Source organism: Acomys russatus, chromosome 31 (genome assembly GCF_903995435.1).
Source record: "Acomys russatus chromosome 31, mAcoRus1.1, whole genome shotgun sequence".
NCBI classification, from domain to species: domain Eukaryota; kingdom Metazoa; phylum Chordata; class Mammalia; order Rodentia; family Muridae; genus Acomys; species Acomys russatus.
Window position 1 is genome coordinate 10,305,050 of NC_067167.1, and position 19,862 is coordinate 10,324,911.

The 19,862-nt window shown below is 44.8% G+C and overlaps 1 protein-coding gene across 1 annotated transcript in view; it reads right to left on the reverse strand.

Annotated features, from left to right (window-relative positions):
* The window catches only part of Stab2 (stabilin 2), a 168,347-nt gene extending 148,953 nt beyond the window's left edge, over window positions 1-19,394 (reverse strand). The window contains exons 1-3 of the mRNA XM_051172938.1: window positions 19,147-19,394; window positions 15,440-15,573; window positions 10,163-10,278 (exon numbers count right to left, since the gene is read on the reverse strand). Coding sequence (XP_051028895.1) covers window positions 10,163-10,278; window positions 15,440-15,573; window positions 19,147-19,251 — 355 coding nt within the window. The 5' untranslated portion in view covers window positions 19,252-19,394. The remainder of the gene's footprint in view (window positions 1-10,162; window positions 10,279-15,439; window positions 15,574-19,146) is intronic.
* Window positions 19,395-19,862: the final 468 nt, after the last annotated feature.

A 19,862-nucleotide genomic window follows, 5' to 3' on the forward strand; every position in this document is an offset into this window, starting at 1 on the left:
TAGCTTTATTCATAATAGCCAGAAACTGGAAACAACCTAGAGGTACCTGAACCGAAGAATGGATAAAGAAAATATGGTGCGTTTACACAATGGAATCCTACTTAGCTATTAAAAGCAAAGACATCATGCAATTTTCAGGCAAATAGATAGAACTAGAACATGTCATCCTGAGTGAGGTAATCCAGAAAGACAAACATGGTATGTACTCACTTATAAAGTACAGGATAGCCAGGCTACAATCCACAGACCCGAAGAAGATATGTAACAAAGAGGGCCCAAGGGGGATACTTGAAACTCACTAAGTAGGGGGAATAGAGTAGACATTAGGGGTGGATGGATGGAGGGAACTGGGTGGGGGAGGGGTTGGGAGGAGAGCAGAGGGATCAAGTGGGAAGAAGGGCAGAGGGAAAGAGTGCTGGGAGAGAGAACTGAAATCTGTGGGGTAGAGGTGGGGGACTGTGTGGGACAAGCTAGAAGCTTAGGACAATGGAAATCCGAGGAATCTAGGAGGGTGACCCTAACTTAGACTCCAAGCAATGGGAGGTGTGGAGCCTGAAAGGGCTGTATGCTGTAACCAGGCAGGACTTCCAATGGAAGGACTGGGATGCCAACCCAGCCACGAAACCTTCGACTCACAATTTGCCCTGCCTACAAGCTGTGCAGCGGTAAAGACGGAGCAGAGAATGAGGGAAGGGCCAACCAACGCCTGGCCCAACTTGAGACCCACCCCGTGGGAGAGAGCCGACCCCTGACCCTATTGATACTCTGCTATGCTTGCAGACAGGAGCCTAGCATAACTGTCATCTGAGAGGCTCCACCCTGATGGAAACAGATACAGAGACCCGAACAATAGGGGAGCTTGGGGAATCCTGTAGAAGAGGTGGGAAGGGGTAAGACGGGATTGAAGGAACCAGAGAGGTCAAGGACACCACATGAAAACATACAGAATCAACTAACCTGGGCCCATAGGGGCTCACACACACACACAGACACACACACACACAGACACACACACACACAGACACACACACACACAGACACACACACACACACACACACACAGACAGAGAGACAGAGACAGAGACAGAGAGAGAGACAGAGAGAGAGAGACAGGGAGACACAGAGAGAGACAGAGACAGACACAGAGAGACAGACAGAAAGAAAGACAGAGAGAGAGACAGAGAGAGACAGGGAGACACAGAGAGAGACAGAGACAGACACAGAGAGACAGACAGAAAGAAAGAAAGAAGGAAGGAAAGAAACAAGAGCCTGATGTCTGAGACAGACTCATGTTTCTGTATTTCATTGTTGCCACATGGGGCATTTTATTCCATCCCAGCAAGTGTCTGTGTAAGCAATAACATTTGCAAATGTGCTGGTCACCAAGAATGGTTTTGAATCTCAATTATTTGGTGAGCTGGCCTCTTTCTAAGCTTCTGTCTGCCCAGGAAGGCAGACGAGGGGAATGTTAAGGAAGCAAGCAGAAGTTTGTTTAATCTGTGTGTCCAGACAGGAAAAACCAGTGACCTACACAAGTGAGCTTTTGTGAGAATTATCTACAATCTATGAAATGCTGAAAGTTGTTCTCAAAATACCACTACCTATCTGTAGTTATTTTTTTTAAAAAAGGAAGATAGATAAATGGTTATAATTAGGAAATGCCCACTCAGGTCAATCAACTCTCTGCCTGACTTGTGACTTTCCATGAGTTGCAACAATCTGTAGGGTTTGCTCAAACAGACTCAGGGGTCGCACTGTAATGAGCCATGGCAATTTTCACTGAGTGGGAACACTTTAATTTATTTTAAGGAAAGCTGTTTGAATAAATGGGGATGTTACAAAAAAGAAGTAAGCACATTAAAATTAAATTAAAATAATAAAAACTTTATCCAATACTTCTTAGGATAGCTAGAGAAAAAAAAAAAATACAGCTATTTCAGTTTTAACCAAGGATCTCCAGCAAACAGAACCCTCATATATTGCTGTGTAAAAAAAAAAAAAAAAAAAAAAAAGACAGGAGGGCTGGAGTGGTGGCTCAGAGGCTAGGAGTGCCTTACGTCAAGCCTGAATTTAATCACTGTAACCCACATACTGGAAGGAGAAAACCAACTCCCCCCAAAATTATCCTCTGACTTTCCCACACATGCCACAGAGCACATGTGTGCACACAACAACAACAATAATGATAATAAACAAATAATTTACAAGGTAAAATGATTGGCTATATGTTCAACATATAACCCAGCTCCCCTATTTCTAGGTATTTATCCAAGTGAAAGGAAAAATTATGTTCTCCAAAAAGACCCATACCTAAATGTCCACAGTGTCTTTATTCTTAATTGTCCTAGATTGGACACAACCCCGAATGTCTGTGACTTTAGTGAACAACTGTGAGCAGCCACAGAATGGAGCACTGTGAAGAATCATGCAGGCATGAGCAACCGCTTCGCATTGGGACGCGGATCTTGCATGCATTGTGCTAAATGAAAGAAGCCAGGCTTGTGGGTGGGGGTGGGGTGGGGGGTGGGAACACGGCTCAGGGGGTAAAGCACTCCTGTGCAATCCTGAGCACTTGGGTTTGGATTCTCAGAGCCCATGGTGAACCAGGACTGTGGGGCTTGCACCTGCAATCCCAGCTTTCCTAAGCTGAGACGGGAGGCAGAGAAAGGACACCGTGCAGAAGTCAGGCCCTAGCTATCCTTTAAATTACCCAACACACACACACACACACACACACACACACACACACACACACACACACACAGAGACAGACAGACAGACACACAGACAGACACACAGACACACAGACAGACACACAGACAAACAGATACACAGACAGACGCACAGACAGACAGAGACAAAGAGACAAAGACAGAGAGCCCACACATAGTTGGTTATTATTTTCATGCACCTAAAGGGAAACTGAGGCCCAGAGAGGTTAGATAACAGAGCCACACAGCCATGAGCTTCCCAGGAAAGGATTCTCGCTGGCTGCCTCTGTCTTTAGTTTCTGCACGGTTGCTTATGATTTTTTCCCTAGTCGGTAGGTTTTTACAAGTCACTGATTCAGCCGACTGACTCATTTAATAGCTGGTGAGTGCTTTTGTGACTTTCCAAGGTGACACTGGCGTCTCTTTGTGTTTTTCAGAAGAAAGTAAAATAATGTTTAGCTAGGACGGAGGGACTGGCAAGGTTTATTTCTTTTTTTTCCTTTTTTTATTATTAATTTATTCATATTACATCTCAGTTGTTAGCCCATCCCTTGTATCCTCCCATTCCTCCCTCCCTCCTGCTTCCCTCCCCATTCCCCTCCCCTATGTTTGTGACTGAGGGGGACCTCCTCCCCCTGTATATGCTCATAGGGTATCGAATCTCTTCTTGGTGACCTATTATCTTTCCTCTGAGTGCCACCAGGTGTCCCCATCCAAGGGTCATGGTCAAATATGGGGCACCAGAGTTTGTGTGAAAGTCAGATCTCCTTCTCCACTTAACGGTGGAGAATATCCTGTCCATTGGCTAGTCTGGGTAGGGGTTCGAAGTTTACTGCCTATATTTTCCTTGGCTGGTGCCATAGTTTGAGGAAGACCCCAGGGCCCAGACTTGCCTGTAGTTTTCCAGGACCCTCTAGATCCTTCTATTTCCTCATTCTCCCAGGCTTCTCACACCTAAAGTCTCAATAGGATGTCCTCCTCTCTGACCCACTTTCCTGGTAGGTAAAGTTTTTCATGGGGATGAATTCTCAACAGAGGAATATCAAATGGCTGAGAAACACTTAAAGAAATGCTCGACCTCCTTAGTCATCAGAGAAATGCAAATCAAAACGACACTGAGATTCCATCTTACACCCATCAGAATGGCTAAGATCAATAACTCAACTGACACCACATGCTGGCGAGGATGTGGAGAAAGAGGAACACTCCTTCATTGCTGGTGGGAATACAAACTAGTACAACCACTTTGGAAATCTATCTGGCGCTTTCTCAGAAAAATGGGAATAGGGCTTCCTCAAGACCCAGCTCTTCCATTCCTTTGGAATATACCCAGAAGATGCAATACCACACAACAGGGACATATGCTCAACCATGTTCATAGCAGCCTTATTCATAATAGCCAGAACGTGGAAACAGCCTACGTGTCCCTCAGTAGAAGAATGGATAAAGAAACTGTGGTACATTTACACTATGGAATACTACTCAGCTATTAAAAACAAGGAATTCCCGAAATTTGTGGACAAATGGATTGAACTAGAAATTATCATAATGAGTGAGTTCACCCAGAAGCAAAAAGAGTTAAATGGTATATACTCATATCGAGACGGAAGGTTTATTTCTAAAGAGTCGTACCAATGAGTGTCTGTTTTTGAAATGAGCCGCTTTGCACGGCTCAGGGCCATCCTGATGTTTGCTTGCAGCTATGCTAAGAATGATGGCCTGCTGGAAATGTCCGTCTCTAGGGCTTTTCCTAAAGCCCCAGCAGCCACCACTCTGTAGGAAATGGGACTTTTTTTTTTCCTCTGTAGAAACTGCTTTATCCTGACCCAGCTTATGACTCACTAGTTTGAAAACTTAATGCTAGGTGATGTGTCCTGCACAGATTTCTGTGTTGAAACCCGGAGTGCGATAGTGTCAGGGGGCGGGGCCTTTTGGGAGTGGTTAGGTGAAGACCAGAAGGCAAACAGGACAGCGACAGTCTCTCCACAGGCTTGGGATGTCCTTGCACAGCTGGTTTCTCACACCTGTTTTAGTGTCAGTCTCTCTTACTTATCTGTGACGTACAGGGTTACGGACTAAGGCACACGTGGCCGGAGGCACGCTTAGCCTGTGTGATTATGTGCAGCATGCAGTAGGTGATCAATAAATGCTTCCCTTTTATGGGTTGGCTAATCCTGCAGGGAGCTTTGGGAAGTAAGCAGCAGATATATGGAGATAAAGAAGAGCATTCATTTTATGGCCTAAGTGTGTGTGTGTGGGGGGGTGTCTTTTAATAATATGTCAAAACTACCTAATTGGTTTTAAAAACAAAAGAAATTAAAGCAAAAGCGAACATTTCTTTTCTGCCTCTGAGATCATTCTGTGTCACCTCCGGGCTCCCCTCGCCATCCCCTCCATCCCCCCACCCCTGCCACCCCGCTAAGAGCGTGGGTAGCAAAACTGGCGTTCTCAGCAACTGCACTTGAAAGAACAATCACAGAACTTGCTTCAGGGGCACATTTTGTGATGCCTTGCACGGCTGAAGTAGCTGATGAGGCTATTTTAGGTCGTTATCATGGCCCCCTTTAGGTCACTGCTGCTGGGTGGCCTCTGTGTCAAGGCTTTTCTCGTACATCATAAACTGTCAGCAGATCACCAGCTGGTCTGCTGCTTTTAAAGTAAGATAATTCATTTCCTGTCCAGCAGGAGGCGGAGGCCTCTCCCCTGGAGCCTTATCTATTAAGAAGTTGCCTAGCCCAGACAACCTTAGCTCACTGCAGAGTGCTAGCAGAAAATGTACCCCAATATTCCAGGCATCACTCTAGTTGCAACTGTGTGCCTGCGAAACAGATGTGAGCTAAGCTCCTCATGTGGGCTCAGAGTTACCTATCCATCCCCCAGCGCATACACACATTTGGCAGAACAGAACGGCTCTCAATCTGCCGATCCGTTATGTATTTGTAAAGTTCGTGGCACCTAGCAAGGCATATGAAATGGGGAGGGGAAGAGCTGAGGGAGTGTAAATACCACAACACAAAAACCACTCTCACTGAATACAGCAACACTGAGCTGGGAAGAGGAAAATTGAGACTGTTTCATTTTCCGGGAGCCAAAAAGGCAGCTCGGTAGCTAAGAGAGCTTACTGCTCCTGCAGAGGATCCGGGTTCTGTTCCCAGGACCCATATTTGCTGGGTTACAACCATCTGTAACTCCGGTTCCGGGGGAGATCCAACACCCACTTCTGACCTCTGTGGACACCTACGTGTACAGACTGTGTATAAAGTCTAAAAGGCAAACATACAACTAACTCACTCACTAAATCTCAAGAAGATCACTTCTTTTTGAAATAGGTTGCTACGATCCCAACTGAGCTCTAAGTGTGTGTGTGTGTGTCTCCTTTGTACACTTTCAGACTCTTGTGTTTCTGTACAAAACCATTGCATCTCAAGCAGGGCATGGGCCACTCAGTGCCAAGCGTTGTGGTGCATGTCTGTTACCCAACCAGTCTGGGAGCTGCAGCAAGGAGATTGCCAAGGCTTAAAGGCCAGCCTGGGCTACATAGTGAGCTCTGGAACAGCCTGTACTGCATAGCAAACCTCAGTTCAGATGTGGTTAAACTGCTCAGTTATAATAGGTTTCTCTAGAAGCATGTTTGAAAAAGCAGCAGTGATTTTAATTAGGGTGAGTCATATTAAATTGAAATAAAAACATCTTTCCTATCATAGGAAGCTATTTTCTCCCCTTTAGTGAGAATGCATGTCTTATTCTTATTTTTAGAAGATGATGGGTAATTTGGTTTTTTTTTCTTTCCATTTTGCTTTTGGTGTTTTATGAATTTTCAGGGCTGATCATTCGTTCCCAGAATCAGACACCATAAAAATACTTCTCCTGGTGAGCCAGAGATGCTGCTCGCTGATGGATGTGTTTGTTGTCAGACTATAAAGGAAGCTGGTGCTCCATCTGCCTCCCACACAAGGTCAGAGGGAGGCTGGGAATGTGTTTCCTCAGAACAGAGGGATGGGCCCCGTGTCAGCAGCCCTGAGCTGGCCTTGCCCTTGCGGAAATGTAAAGTGATAGTCAAGACCCGGCTTGTCATGGCCACAAACTGGGTGAGGTGAAGCAGCCTGCCAAGGAAAAGGATTTATCTTCTTCCTGAGCTGAAGGAAGGAAGCCATTTGTGACACTTGGCATGTTTGGCGTATGGAGATAAAGGGGAACAGAATTGATGTGAGGCATCCATTTTCATGGTCCGCCTCTCTGGCTACAAGCCCGTTTTCGGGAAATGCCTAAGCATTCAAAAAAATATATCTTTTTTAGCACTTCTTATCCTCGGGGAGAACCTTGACCTATTTGTCAGCACATGGCGCAGCATGGTGATGGCAACAGCTAAGGACCGGAGTCCTGTTTGCAACTCGTGTTTTAAATAATCAGTGGCTCAGAGGAAGGCATCGTTTTATTTGCCTTTTATTGTCAGAGATCTATCTTTAAAACGCTCTCGTGTACTCTGATGGCTGCCTGCCATTCTTTCTGTTGGATGCACTAACTTTCCTAATGCATTGCAGACAAAGCCTGCTCTTGTCTGTGCTATGCCAGGCCGACCACTGCATCACATTAGGTTTCATGACGTAGAAAGATAAAACCAGATGTAGACACTCATCCTAGTCCTACAGGAAGCCTGTGAGAAGCAGATACAGTCATGGGTATGTTTGGCACAAAGAGCCATCCTTGAACTCTGAAAGCGTGGGGGCCAGTCTAAAGATAACCGACTTGAGGACTCAAATCTGATGTCCTAGAGTCACAGAAGCATGTGGTGCCAGTGGGTAGATGTGATGGTCAGCTACACTTGCAACCAGACACAACCCAGAATCACCATGGGAAGAGAGATTCAATGGGGAGATGGGTGTCTCCATTGAGTTTGCTTTTGGACTTGTCTGTGTTAGGGGGAAAACTGTCTTAAGTTAATCAACATGGGAAGACCCAGCCCACTATGGGTGACACTATTCCCTAGGCAGGGGACCCTGAACTGTCTAAGAGGGGAGAAAGCAAGTGAGCACACAAATTCTTCTTTCTTTCTTCTCTTGACTGTGCATTTAATTAACTATCTGAAGTTCCTGCCTTGACTTCCCCCACAGTGATGGGCATGACCTGGAGTTATAAGATGAGATAAATTCCCTTCTCCCCCAGGTTGCTTTGTTGTCAAAGTATTTTTGTCACAGCGCAGAAATAAAATCAGGATATGGAGTAAAGCTGGGAGCTGATCAATTAATAGAGCGGCTGGGATGTCTAAATTCTACAGCTTTGTCTTTCCAGGGCAAGAAACACACTGGAGGCATTGGCTAGAGAAGGCGAAGATACCAAGAGAGGAGTTGGAAACACCACAGGTTTCTCCCCTCTCTTCTTTCCATAACAAGCTCTGCTTTAGGTAGAGGACAAGATGGAAATATAGTAACCTTTGGTGCCTTGTGTATCACTTAGCCTCGACCGAAGGGAAACTGGAAAGACATGCCCTTCAAATACCTGAATCTTCCTAGTCAAAATGGGAATATTCAAAAATTTATATGAGATGATGGAAAGCCCGGGGGCATCCTTATACCTAATGGCTGGAATGTGGAAGAAGTGGGCGCCATTATTCACTTAATCATCAGTTATGGGAAAACAAGCAGAAGACAGTTTTGTGTGTAGAGTGAACTCAAGCATTTGGAAGGTAGATAGAAAAACATCAAGATCAAAATTAATCCAGACACGTAGAGTCCCTGTGTGTCAGTGTGGGAGTAACTATCTTCTCCCCTCCCTGTCTTTAGAAAGGTCTTTCTGAACTTAGGTGGCTGCGAACAGTTATTTAGTCAGGCAGACACAAAGCAAAGGAAACACATCTCCTTGTGACTGGATCCCAGAGAGATTATTTCCACCCCACCTTAGAAGCTAGGGAACAAGTGGCAGATTCATAACGAATTAAACATTAAACATTTCAGATTTTTGACTACTGGGGAAGGGACTCACATAGTTTGCCCACACAGAAATGACTGGCCGATATTTGGGTATTGGCATCTATAATCAGCTTCAGCTAGCAAATGTTATGATTGGTCACGGAAGTATTAGGTTACTATCGACTAGACTTCCTACAGTGGAACCTGGCTGAAGTTAATTTTTACCTATGCGTGGCTGTGTTAGTTGGCTTTCCATTGCTGGGATAACCATCGTAACCCAAAGCAAGCCGGCAGAAGGAATGCTCTATGTGGTCTATGTGTCCGTATCGCAGCCCTGTCCTGAAGGAAGTCAGGGCCGGAACCTGGAGGAAGGGATCGAGCAGAGCCAGTGGCAGGATGCTGTTTACTGTCTTGCTTGCCATGCTGTACTCAGCCTGCTTTTCTGTGCTACCCAGAATCAGCTGCCCAGGAGTGGCACTGCCCACAGTAGGCTGGACCATTTCACATAAACCATTAACCAAGAAAACTCCCCTTAGACTTGCCTATAATAGTCCAATCTGTTGAAGGCACTTTCTCAGTTGAGATTCCCTCATTCCAGATGGCTCGAGCTTGTATGGAGTTGACAAAAAGTCAACCATCCAACCAACCATAATACAGCATGCATACATGTTCATATAACCCCAAATAAAGCTACCTTTATGTACTTTCTCAGGTCTTTTGAGGTCAACATTATAGTTTTTGATGTTTAAAGTCCTTAGATGTAAAATTTTAGAATGCTTCATGGTTATTTTTAATTAATTATTTATTTATTTGAGACAGGGTTTCTCTGTGTAGCTTTGGCTGTCCTGGACTCACTTTGGAGACCAGGCTGGCCTTGACCTCACAGAGATCTGCCTGCCTCCCAAGTGCTGGGATTAAGGGCATGCGCCACCACACACATGGTTATTATAGATAAAGAAAATAACAGTCTTTAGGATGTTGTAATGGAATTTATTCTTAAGAAAAGTGTGCGGGGTTATAAGTGCCAAATGCTCTTTCTTTGGACTTTGCCTTCTTATATATGCATATGTACACACATATACACATAAACATATACTCTCCTTGATTCACATGCATCTGATATATGCATATTCTTTCTATTGTATTCCTTATAACTTACAAAGGGTCTTGCTTTCTTTTGTTCTTTCATCTTCTCCCTTTTCTTTGGTGACAGGGTCATGCTATAATAGCCTAGGTTGGCCCAAAATTTGCTTTACAGGCCAAGTTGGCCTCAGAATCATGATTCTCCTGCCCCAGCCTCCTGTTTTTTGGGTCTGTAGAAATGTGCCAGAAGGATTGGTTCCAATTCTTTTGAAGAGAGAACACTAACTGCATCAAGCAGGTTTCTGTATAAAGGTGGATGGGAAAAGAGAGATTTCTGCATATAGATGAAGCACAAAGTTCTAGAAAACCATCCTCACAGTTTTCTTTGCCTATGCTTCCTTCCTGTCCTATTTCTGGGACCTGGAGAAACTCATTTCAAAACCCAAAGGCTCCGTCACTTACCCATGCAGTCTGGTCCCCAGTGTCCTGGACAGCATTGAGGTTGTAGGAAGTCCTTCCTACATATGTGGCGGCATCCAGGGAGAACCACGCTGTATGCTCTGATCTCAAACAAAAATCTCGGAAAATAAAGAGAGGATGTTAACCCACGACCGTAAGAGTGGAATTAATGTCAGGTGGTGCGATTGTCCTAGATCTTATTATATATATATATACATATGTGTGTGTGTGTGTGTGTGTGTGTGTGTGTGTGTGTGTGTGTGTGTGTGCATTTACAATAGCACGAATGCATGTGAGGGTCAGAGGATGACTCTGTCGAGGTGTTTTTTTCCCTTCCACCTTTATATAAGTTCTGAGAACCAAACTCAGGTCATCAGGCTTGTACGACAAGCACTTTTACCCACGGAACCATCTTATCAGTGCCAAGCCTTAGATTTTAATTTAGGTTTTAATATATATGTATTAAAATATGTTTATTACTAATAAATGCATGTGCCCTTCACATGCATTCACGCTGTAGTAAATGTATACACACGCACCATATATTAAATAAATATACATATTAAAGAATATATATATATCACTTGGCTTGCTAAATAGAATAAGCTTAATCTTGAATTATTTTTAATTGTTGTAGATGGTCAAATAAAATTGAGAAACAATGAAGATAAAGGGTTTTCTATTGCTATGATAAATGACATGATCCAAAGCTACTTTGGGGAGTGACAAGAGTCTATTTGGTTGACAGTTAAACATGTCTCAGTCCATGACTGAGGGCAATTGTGGCAGGAAGGGAAGCGGGAACTATGGAGCAATGCTGCTTCTTAGCTCGCTCAGTCTACTTTCTTATATAGCCAAGGACTACCTGGCCAGGGGTGGGGTCATCTACAACGGCCTGGTCCCTCCTTCACCAATCATCAGTCAGAACATGCTCCATAGACATGTTTGTAGGCCAACATGTCGAAGGCGACTCCTCAGCTGAGGTCCTCTCCTCCAAGGTGACTCGGCATTAACAAAAATTAACCATCATACACAGCGATGTCAGAAGTTATTAAATGAAATAAAGGATGATGGTAAGTCTTGGGAGAGTCTAGAAGTAGGCCTCATGTTGTCACTGAACATTTTAACAACCAGCTCACGGAAGGAAAGGGTAATGAGTTATGCTGCACAGGGTCTGTGCCTTTAAAACCAATCTCCTTTTTTTTTTTCCGGATCAGCATCTTCATTGCAGATACCATTTCTGTAGGGGAATTCTGCCTCTGAGATGCTACAATGTAGCTAGCAACGTGCACTACACCGTCTGTGGAGGAGATTCGGTGGTATGTCCCTTAGAACAATTTGTAGCACCAAGTGAGGTATAGCTCTAGCAAGCAGCTCTACGGACGCTGAAGGCCTCCTTCTGCTTATGGGGGTCTCTGCGTCTAGCTCATTCTAGGATAAGACTTGAGAGTGGAGACCATCTTTGATGAATATAGTCTCTTTCATCATTCAGCTGTGCTGTTGTTAAATGTGTGTGTGTGTGTGTGTGTGTGTGTGTGTGTGTGTGTATTTAAGATGACTCAGTGGTTAAGCACTGGCTGCTCTTCCAGAGGAGCAAGGTTAAACCCCCAGCACCCACACAGGTAGCTCATAACCATCTGTAACTCCAGTCCCAGGGGATCCGACCCTGTCTTCTGGCCTCTGCAGATATCGTAAGCACATAGTGCCCAGACACACATGCTGGCAAGACACTCACACACATACAATAAAAATGAATATGAAAAGATTGGGGGTGCAGGGTGGGAGGGCAAGTTCCTCTAGAGCAGTTCCTGAAATGCAACTGACTAACAGACAGCAGAGACACCTGCTTTGTGGACAGTTAAGGCAGGGGCAGATATGACGTACTCTCTAGAAGGTTGAGGATGCCAGCAGGGACATCTCTGCCGGACAGGGGACAGAGGGGACTCACAGCAGAAATGAAGGCCCTAAACTTCTCGGAGAAGCCCTCAGATGTGTGAAAGTGTGTCTCTAAGCCAGAAGGCATGAACTGAAAGCTTGACAATGAGGCATTGGCTCACACACACTAGGAGAGCTTTATCCAAAGCCCCCTAGGACAATGCTGATGGATGTGGAGAAAGAGAAGGGTTCAGTGCTGCTAGGAGTGCCAGTCAGTGTGGCTGCTGTGTAAGACAGCTCTTCAGAACATTGACAATATAGCTATCACAGGACCCATCAACCCTACACCTGGAATATAGTCAAGGAAATTGATATGAAGATCTCATAGATATCACTATATATATGATCTATTATATGGTATATATTCATAGTAATTGTAGCAGTTTCACAATAGCCACAACAGGGAAATATCCTAAGCTTTAACTGATGGGTGATTGGATAAAGGAAAAAAAAAACATGCATATGCCACAGAGAATAGTGAACATTGCATATACAGTGGATATTATTTAGCCTTAAAATAGGCCATCACACAATTTGCCTTTTAAATGTTTTTATTTTATTTAATTTTATGTATTTATTTTTATTTGTCTGAATGTTTTGCCTGCTTGTCTGTGCTCTATGTGCCCAAAGGACGGAAGAGGGCATCAGATCTCTTGAGACGGCAGCCACACACAGTTGTGACCCAGCACGTAGGTGCTGAGAAGTGAACCTGGACCCCTCTGGAAGAGCACCCAGTGCTCTTACCTGCGGAGCCACTGCTCCAGCTCTGAGACTATGCAGTTCCTAAGCAATGTGGATTACCTGGAGGGTAGCACACTAAGGGGAAAAAAGGTCAAACACACAAAGGCAAACACTACACCATCTTGCTTAGATGAGGAAGCTCAGAGAGGGAAACAGACAGAAGCATAGCATAAAAATAAATGGTCATCAGGGGCAAAATGAGGGGGAGGTGGAGTGTTTGCCAAGTTCTGCTTATGTTACACAGATAAGTTCTTGGCTGGGAGGCCCTGCCGGCACACAGAGGAAGAGGATACAGTCTCTCCAGATGAGACCTGATAGGCTGTGGTCAGATGGTGGGGGAGGAGCAGTTCCCCCCCCCCCCCAACAAGAGGTCTTTGGGAGAGGGATAGCACAAAAGAGGGAGGGAGGGTGGGAATAGGAAAATACAAGTGAGGGGATAACAATTGAGATGTAAGATGAATAAATTATAAGAAAGAAAGAAAAAAGAAAAGAAAAAGTCTATGCCTATAGCTAACAATGACGTCAACTTTAAAACTGTACATGTACAGTTTACAAAGATAGGAGATTGTGGGTTAGGGCTTTTGTCAAAGAGGAAAAAAGGATGGAGTGAGACGGATGGAATTAACGGGAGTGCTTATGGGGCGCTTGTGGTGATGGCATTGTAGGTATACTGGACTCTGTGCATTACATAGGACCAGCTTTCGTATGCTAGTCATACCTCTATAAAGTGGTTTCTTAAAACATCAAAAATATAAAATAAAACAAAAGAACCAGTCAGGGGTTTTAAAAAAGTATAAATGAAAGACAGATGAACAATCTTCAATTCTAAAATGAACAGCATCCATGAAAAATGTGTGTGTGTGTGTGTGTGTGTGTGTGTGTGTGTGTGTGTGTAGTATGAGAGAGAGAGAGAGAGAGAGAGAGAGAGAGAGAGAGAGAGGAGAAGAAAAGAGAAAAGAGGAGGAGGAGTAAGTGGAGGATTCTTGGTATTTAGTATTCGTTTTTTTGTTCCAGCGTGTCTTCTTTATCCTAGACATACTTAGTAAGACACCATATAATTTTAACCTTGAACTTTGATATAATCTTAATAGGAAAACGAGAGTCACTGCAAATGTGCTCTCACACTCAGGTTAACTGATTCATTAATTGGGTAATTGATACATGCACTTGCTAACTCTAGGCCAGTCAGTATTGGGAAACTGTGGTTCTATAGTATTGGTGTGATCACGGTCAGCTATTCCAGCTGAGCCAGTGAGCTCCAGTTTCACTCAGAGACCTTGTCTCAAAACATAAGACACCCAGTACCAACCTCCAGCCTACACACACACACATACACACACGTGCACACGAAAGAGCACACACATGTGGGCACACATGAGTGAGCACACACACACACACACACACACACAGAAATACCCACAAACATGTACACATGTATATAATGTAGAAATTAAAAACTTAACTCATGGAACACTGCCCCATTTCTAAGTCGGCTAGTTGAATAAACAAAAAAATCGTGTTTGCCTTTGGGCCTCCTGGCTGTACTGTTGGTAGGCATGCAGACCCGCTTGTCCCTTTTGTCAGGACCAGCCTTGAATTATGAGAGTTCTGGATCTGAAATGACCATCAAGAATGTAATATAGACACCCAACAATGCTCAAAAATTTTCTACCCTCTATCCCTCGGTTCTAATTGTAACAGGTCCAGACTTGAGGCTTAAAAACTTACTTTGTTTTTAAGACAGGATCTTGCTATGCAGCCAAGGCAACATACCTTTTTTAAAAAAACATGTTCAAATTAGAACCCTAATTAATTAATTAATTGTGTGTCTGTGTGCATATGTGTGCATGTGTGTGTGTTGCATATGCTTATGCTCATGAGCAGAGAGGCTAGGGCAGGATGTCCTCTGTGACTTTTTACCTTGTCCCTTGAGAGAAAGTCTCTCACTGACTTGTAAAAGTTGCCATTTGGGCTAGGCTGGCAGGCCAGTGGTCTCCATCTTTCTTTGGCTTCCAATGCTGGGTCACAGGCACCCACAGCTATATTCAAACGGGGTGCTGGGGAATGCCTCTCGGGTTCTCATACTCACATACCCACAGACCATCTCTTCGGTTGGAGAACCATTTTCAAATGGAACAGGATTTCAAATAGAGTGAGGAGGAGGAGGAGGAGGAGGAGGAGGAGGAGGAGGAGGAGGAGGAGAAGAAGCAGCCAGATGTTGTGGTGGCTCATGCCTTTAATTCCAGTACTCGAGAGGCAGAGGCAGGTGGATTTCTGCCTGGTCTACAAAGTAAGTACAGGACAGCCAAGGCTACACAGAGAAACCCTGTCTTGAAAAGCAAGCAAGCAAACAAAGAATAGCAAGACAAAGGTGAGTGTATATGTACAATGCAATTTTGTATTAAGATGTGAGTCAATAGTCATAAAGATTTAGACCCAAGTCCATAGATTGTGAGTTACCTAAGTTTGGGGACAGTATAGTCTTAGAAGTAAGAGATAAATCCTGGAACTACTATGCAGTATTTGAGACAGGATGTGACAATTTGGAGTGACAGTTTTTAGGGTACCAAAACACAGACACACTTGCCTTGTCATAATGCATACCTGCAATCTCGAACCCCCAAAGAGACATTGGTAACCATGCTGTAGCCAAGTGGACACTTGACTGCCGAAATAATCGAGCAGGACTGGCACTCTGTCTTGATTGTTAGAAAAGACTTCTTATCACATCTTTTCCCCTGTGCAAATACAGCAAAGAACACCAATTCCTGTTATCAGAGCCTTGCAAAATATCTGCTATGGCTACTTCTTTACCTGTTTCATCCCACTGCAAAGTTGGGAACCCCAATGAGGTTGATTGGTATCAACTCGCTTGCTGCTTTCAGTCTTTTCTGGAGAGAGTGCCGGAATCAGTGATCAGCTAGTAATGTCTGCCATGGCTGCGGATGTGGACAGGGGATTCTGCTTGGGCTAAACACAAGCACCATCCCTCGGTCTAGAACCTGTCAACACTCACAGCTATCTAGACGAGGAACCTGAGCTGTGTCTCAGGGGACCCGTTTCAAGTGGTTAATGTTCCAGTAGGTTAATCAAGATCAGTTGTTCATCCATCAGTTGTCTTCAAGGATAATATTTCAGAATTGTTTCCACTGGGATATCTTCTGTGGGGCGAGTGCTGTGCTAAATGCTATGATGAGACAGTTTCTGTCCTAGAGAGAGCTGTAGGATTTACATTTCAATCCAACCGAAAAGCAGGTGGCCTGAGAGCAAGGGTGTTGTTGTTATTATTGTTGTTGTTATTGTTGTTGTTGTTCATTGTCATAGCCTGGGCCCCTAGCATATTGCCTGACACATGACGGCCAGCAAGAATGTGCACATTAAATCAACCTACTGGGACATTAGACATACTAGGAGCAGATACTTGGCCTCGTAAAGTGGCCCAGAATTAACTGCTTAAATGAACGATACAGGCAGACTCTGGTCCCGTTGCCCCTGATGCTGGAGCCGACCCTCCTGGATAGGTGAAAGGCAGACTAAACCTTGGGAGGCCAACATGGCGTATGTATCCAATTCTACACCTTGCCCAGTGTGCAGCCTTGCCTGAGTTCCCGCTTTGTTGTTAGCTGCACCACTTTCCACGACAGGCCCGCTGCAAGCTACCTGGCACAGTGCCCGGAGGAACATAGTGATAGACAACGGTTCCTGAAACGCTTCTTCATCCTGCTCCTGAGCCTGACAGGTGATGTGGCCTCGCAGGAGTGTTTGCTTCCCTACCCTAGGCTAACTAACCTCGGTCCTCTGAGGGCATGCTTTTACCACCTCGTCCACAAAACCATACTCAGTCTTTCTTTCCTCTGCTAATCTTCAAGTACTCCAGCAGTTTGTTATTGGTTGGTTGTTGTTGTTGTTTTGTTTTGGGTTTTTTGTTTTGTTTTGTTTTGTTTTGTTTTGAAAAAGACTCCTAAGCAGCCACATGCCCCGTCGAACATGCTTTGCAGCCAAGGATGACCTTGGACTTCTAATCCCTGTGTTGTTCCCTCCCAAGCCCTGGGTGTGTTCTATCACAGCGAACACACGCAGACCCAGAGATAGAACCCCAGGCCTTGGGACTGCTAAACTAACATTCTGCCAATTGACCTACAGCCTGAGGACTCCAGTTGTTAGTTTTTGCTCTCTCTCTCTCTCTCTCTCTCTCTCTCTCTCTCTCTCTCTCTCTCTCTCTCTCTCTCTCTCAAAGAATTCCAGGCAGTGCAGGACAATGACAGCATCTCTCACATTTCTCTGTCACCCTAACAGCTCAGCACTGATTTGGAATGGTAGGAGCAACACCATTCCCTCTATGCAAAGTCTGCGGAGGATGAAATCTTCCAAGCCCCAGAACACTGCATGGGTGTGCAACCTCCCCAAGGGGTCACCTGACATTTTCGTTGTTCCAGAGAGTAGGGCAAGGCTCATCAGTCTCATTACAAAGGTGGTGGGGCTGGGAACTTGAAGGTAGGTTGGAATATGCAGTGACTTGCCCAAGGTCACACACATATGACTTATCTGTCTCTTGATTCCTTGCTTAGCCATTTCTTCAAGCACACAAGTGGCACAGAGAAAAGCAACCCCTATTTTTACTAGAAGCTTTCATTTGGCCACCATTGTGAACCAAAGTGCCCCTGGCTATTACTTATAGAGCAAGGCAACATTCCCTTTAGCTGTTGTGGTAAGGTCCAATTTTTCTAAAAGCAGGGTTTCATTTATACTGGAGTTTCTCTTTAGGAAGATGGATGAGTTGATGTCATATTGAGTTTTTCTTCTAAATGTCCAGTTTAACTCTCTTTTAAAAGGAATTCTTTGTGCTGGGGATATGGTTCAGTTTGTAGAATATTTGCCCAGCATATATGAAGCCCTAAGTTCAATCCCCAATATTGCACAAAATCATGAGTTTGTGGTACAGATCTATAATTCTGTCACCCAGGAGGTAGAGGCTGGAGGATCAGGCATTCAAGGTCATCCTTAACTACATAGCAAGTTTACATCACACACACACACACACACACACACACACACACACACACACACACCATGTATATATGTGTATATACATATGTATACACAGATATGCACATATGTATATATATGCATACACATATATACACATATACTATATATGTACACATATATGTACATATATGTACTCAGACATATATACACACATACACACATACATACATATATATGTCTGACACACACACACACACACACACACACACACACACACATATGTCTGACTTTCAAATTACTGTTTTCAAATGGAATGATTCATTTTACAGACTTAAACCAACCGAAGAACAAACTCAGCTTTGAACCATGGTCAAGGCTGAGTACCTGCACAGAGGCAAGCCCTCCATGCTGAAGATAACGGTGGGGACCCACAGCACTTCCTACCATTTGCAGAGCTCCGTCTGGGGAAAGCAGCTGAATCTTAGAGGGACTAACTTACTTGCCTAGGGTTGAACCGCTAGTGCAGTGGGGAGCCGTGTGGACCTGTCCTTTGAAATATTGCCAAGTCGCAGTTCAAATGCAACCCTCTCTAACGTCTGGGCTAGAGAGGTACCCATCAGGTACCCATGGTGTTGTGTGCCACGTTCTTAGGGAAGTGCTCTCACAGCACAGCTGGAGTGTCTTGCTGCTGCAGCAGCAGCAGCAGCAGCAGCAGCAGTGGCAGCTCTGTCTGGTGAGGAGATCCAAAAATCCAAACACCTCTTAAATACTGAGACTCAACCTCACACTGGGATGGCCCTGTGTGAGCTTCTCTGGGGTCCTTAGTACTGACACACCGAACAAGGCTTGAAAGGAAGGTCACTGTGGTCTTCCCACTAAGGCCCCTGAGGAAGGCAGGAGGTGCGTGTGAGTGTCTGATGAGTTTTTGGAAATATTTCTGATGTTTCCTGTCACCAACAAGGGCATCACTTATCTACCCCAGAATTCCCTTGGGCACCTTCCCACAGCCGGGTTTGATTTCTACATTTGGGAAGATGGGGTGGTAGGTACCCAAGGTGAGAAAGGTGTTCTGAACCAAGCCTAGGAAAGAGAAACGGCAGCACAAAAATCAGATTCCAGCTGCAGAGACATAGAAAAGGCAGACAAGAAACAGCCAACTCAGCCAGACACCAGAAGGACAGCCTCTCACGTTTAGGATCACGTTTTCTCTAGATATTTTATGAAGTCCAGGCAGGGCCTTTTGCCCCAAGATTATATGGGAAAAACACAACAAAACCCATTGTGAAAGTTAACAAACAAAAACATAGGAATGCTGATCTTACCGGTCCTGGTGCTTCAGCTGGGGAGCAGGTGTTTTGCACAACCAATCCCAGGAAGAGGGGGATTAAAGGCAGTAGCATGCTGAGAGGATGCTTGCTCCTTTCCATTCCAGGCTCTAGTCGTCAAGGTGAGCTAAACTATTTTATCTTGCTTTGATGAGTGCCTGGAGAATTCTTTCTCATGTCTATGTCTACCCTTTGGAACTTTCCTTTCCCTGTTTAGAAAGGGAAGGTAGGTGAGGCCTGACTGACCATCCACAAGAGCTCGGTGGAACTGGCTACTCTGTGCTGTATATAAGTCCTGGCTGAGTGACAGGATTTCCTGAAGGGGCTGAGGCAGAGATCTGACCTGGGATTTCTGTGCCTTGCGGAACTCCCAGGGATGGTTCCCCCCTCCTATTGCTGTGCTCACTGTACTGAACCGGGCCTGCTGCCCTGTTGCCTTTTCTACACCACGGAGCAGCCTGGGCCTTTCTGTTCCAACACATAGGTTCAGATTTTCTGTAGGGAGAATTTGTGGGGGTGTCCATCCCTGTGCATAGTCCTGGGCATGGAGAGAATGTTCCAGAAGACTGGTCCCCTTGGAAGGCAGTGGTGTCTTCATCCTCTTGTGGTTGTCAAAATTCATGTGGGTGCCAACGGTTGGGTTTCCAGCTCACTCTTCTCTTCAAGGTTATTCAAGCGGTGGGTGGCTGATCCTGTTCCTCTAATCCAGCTCT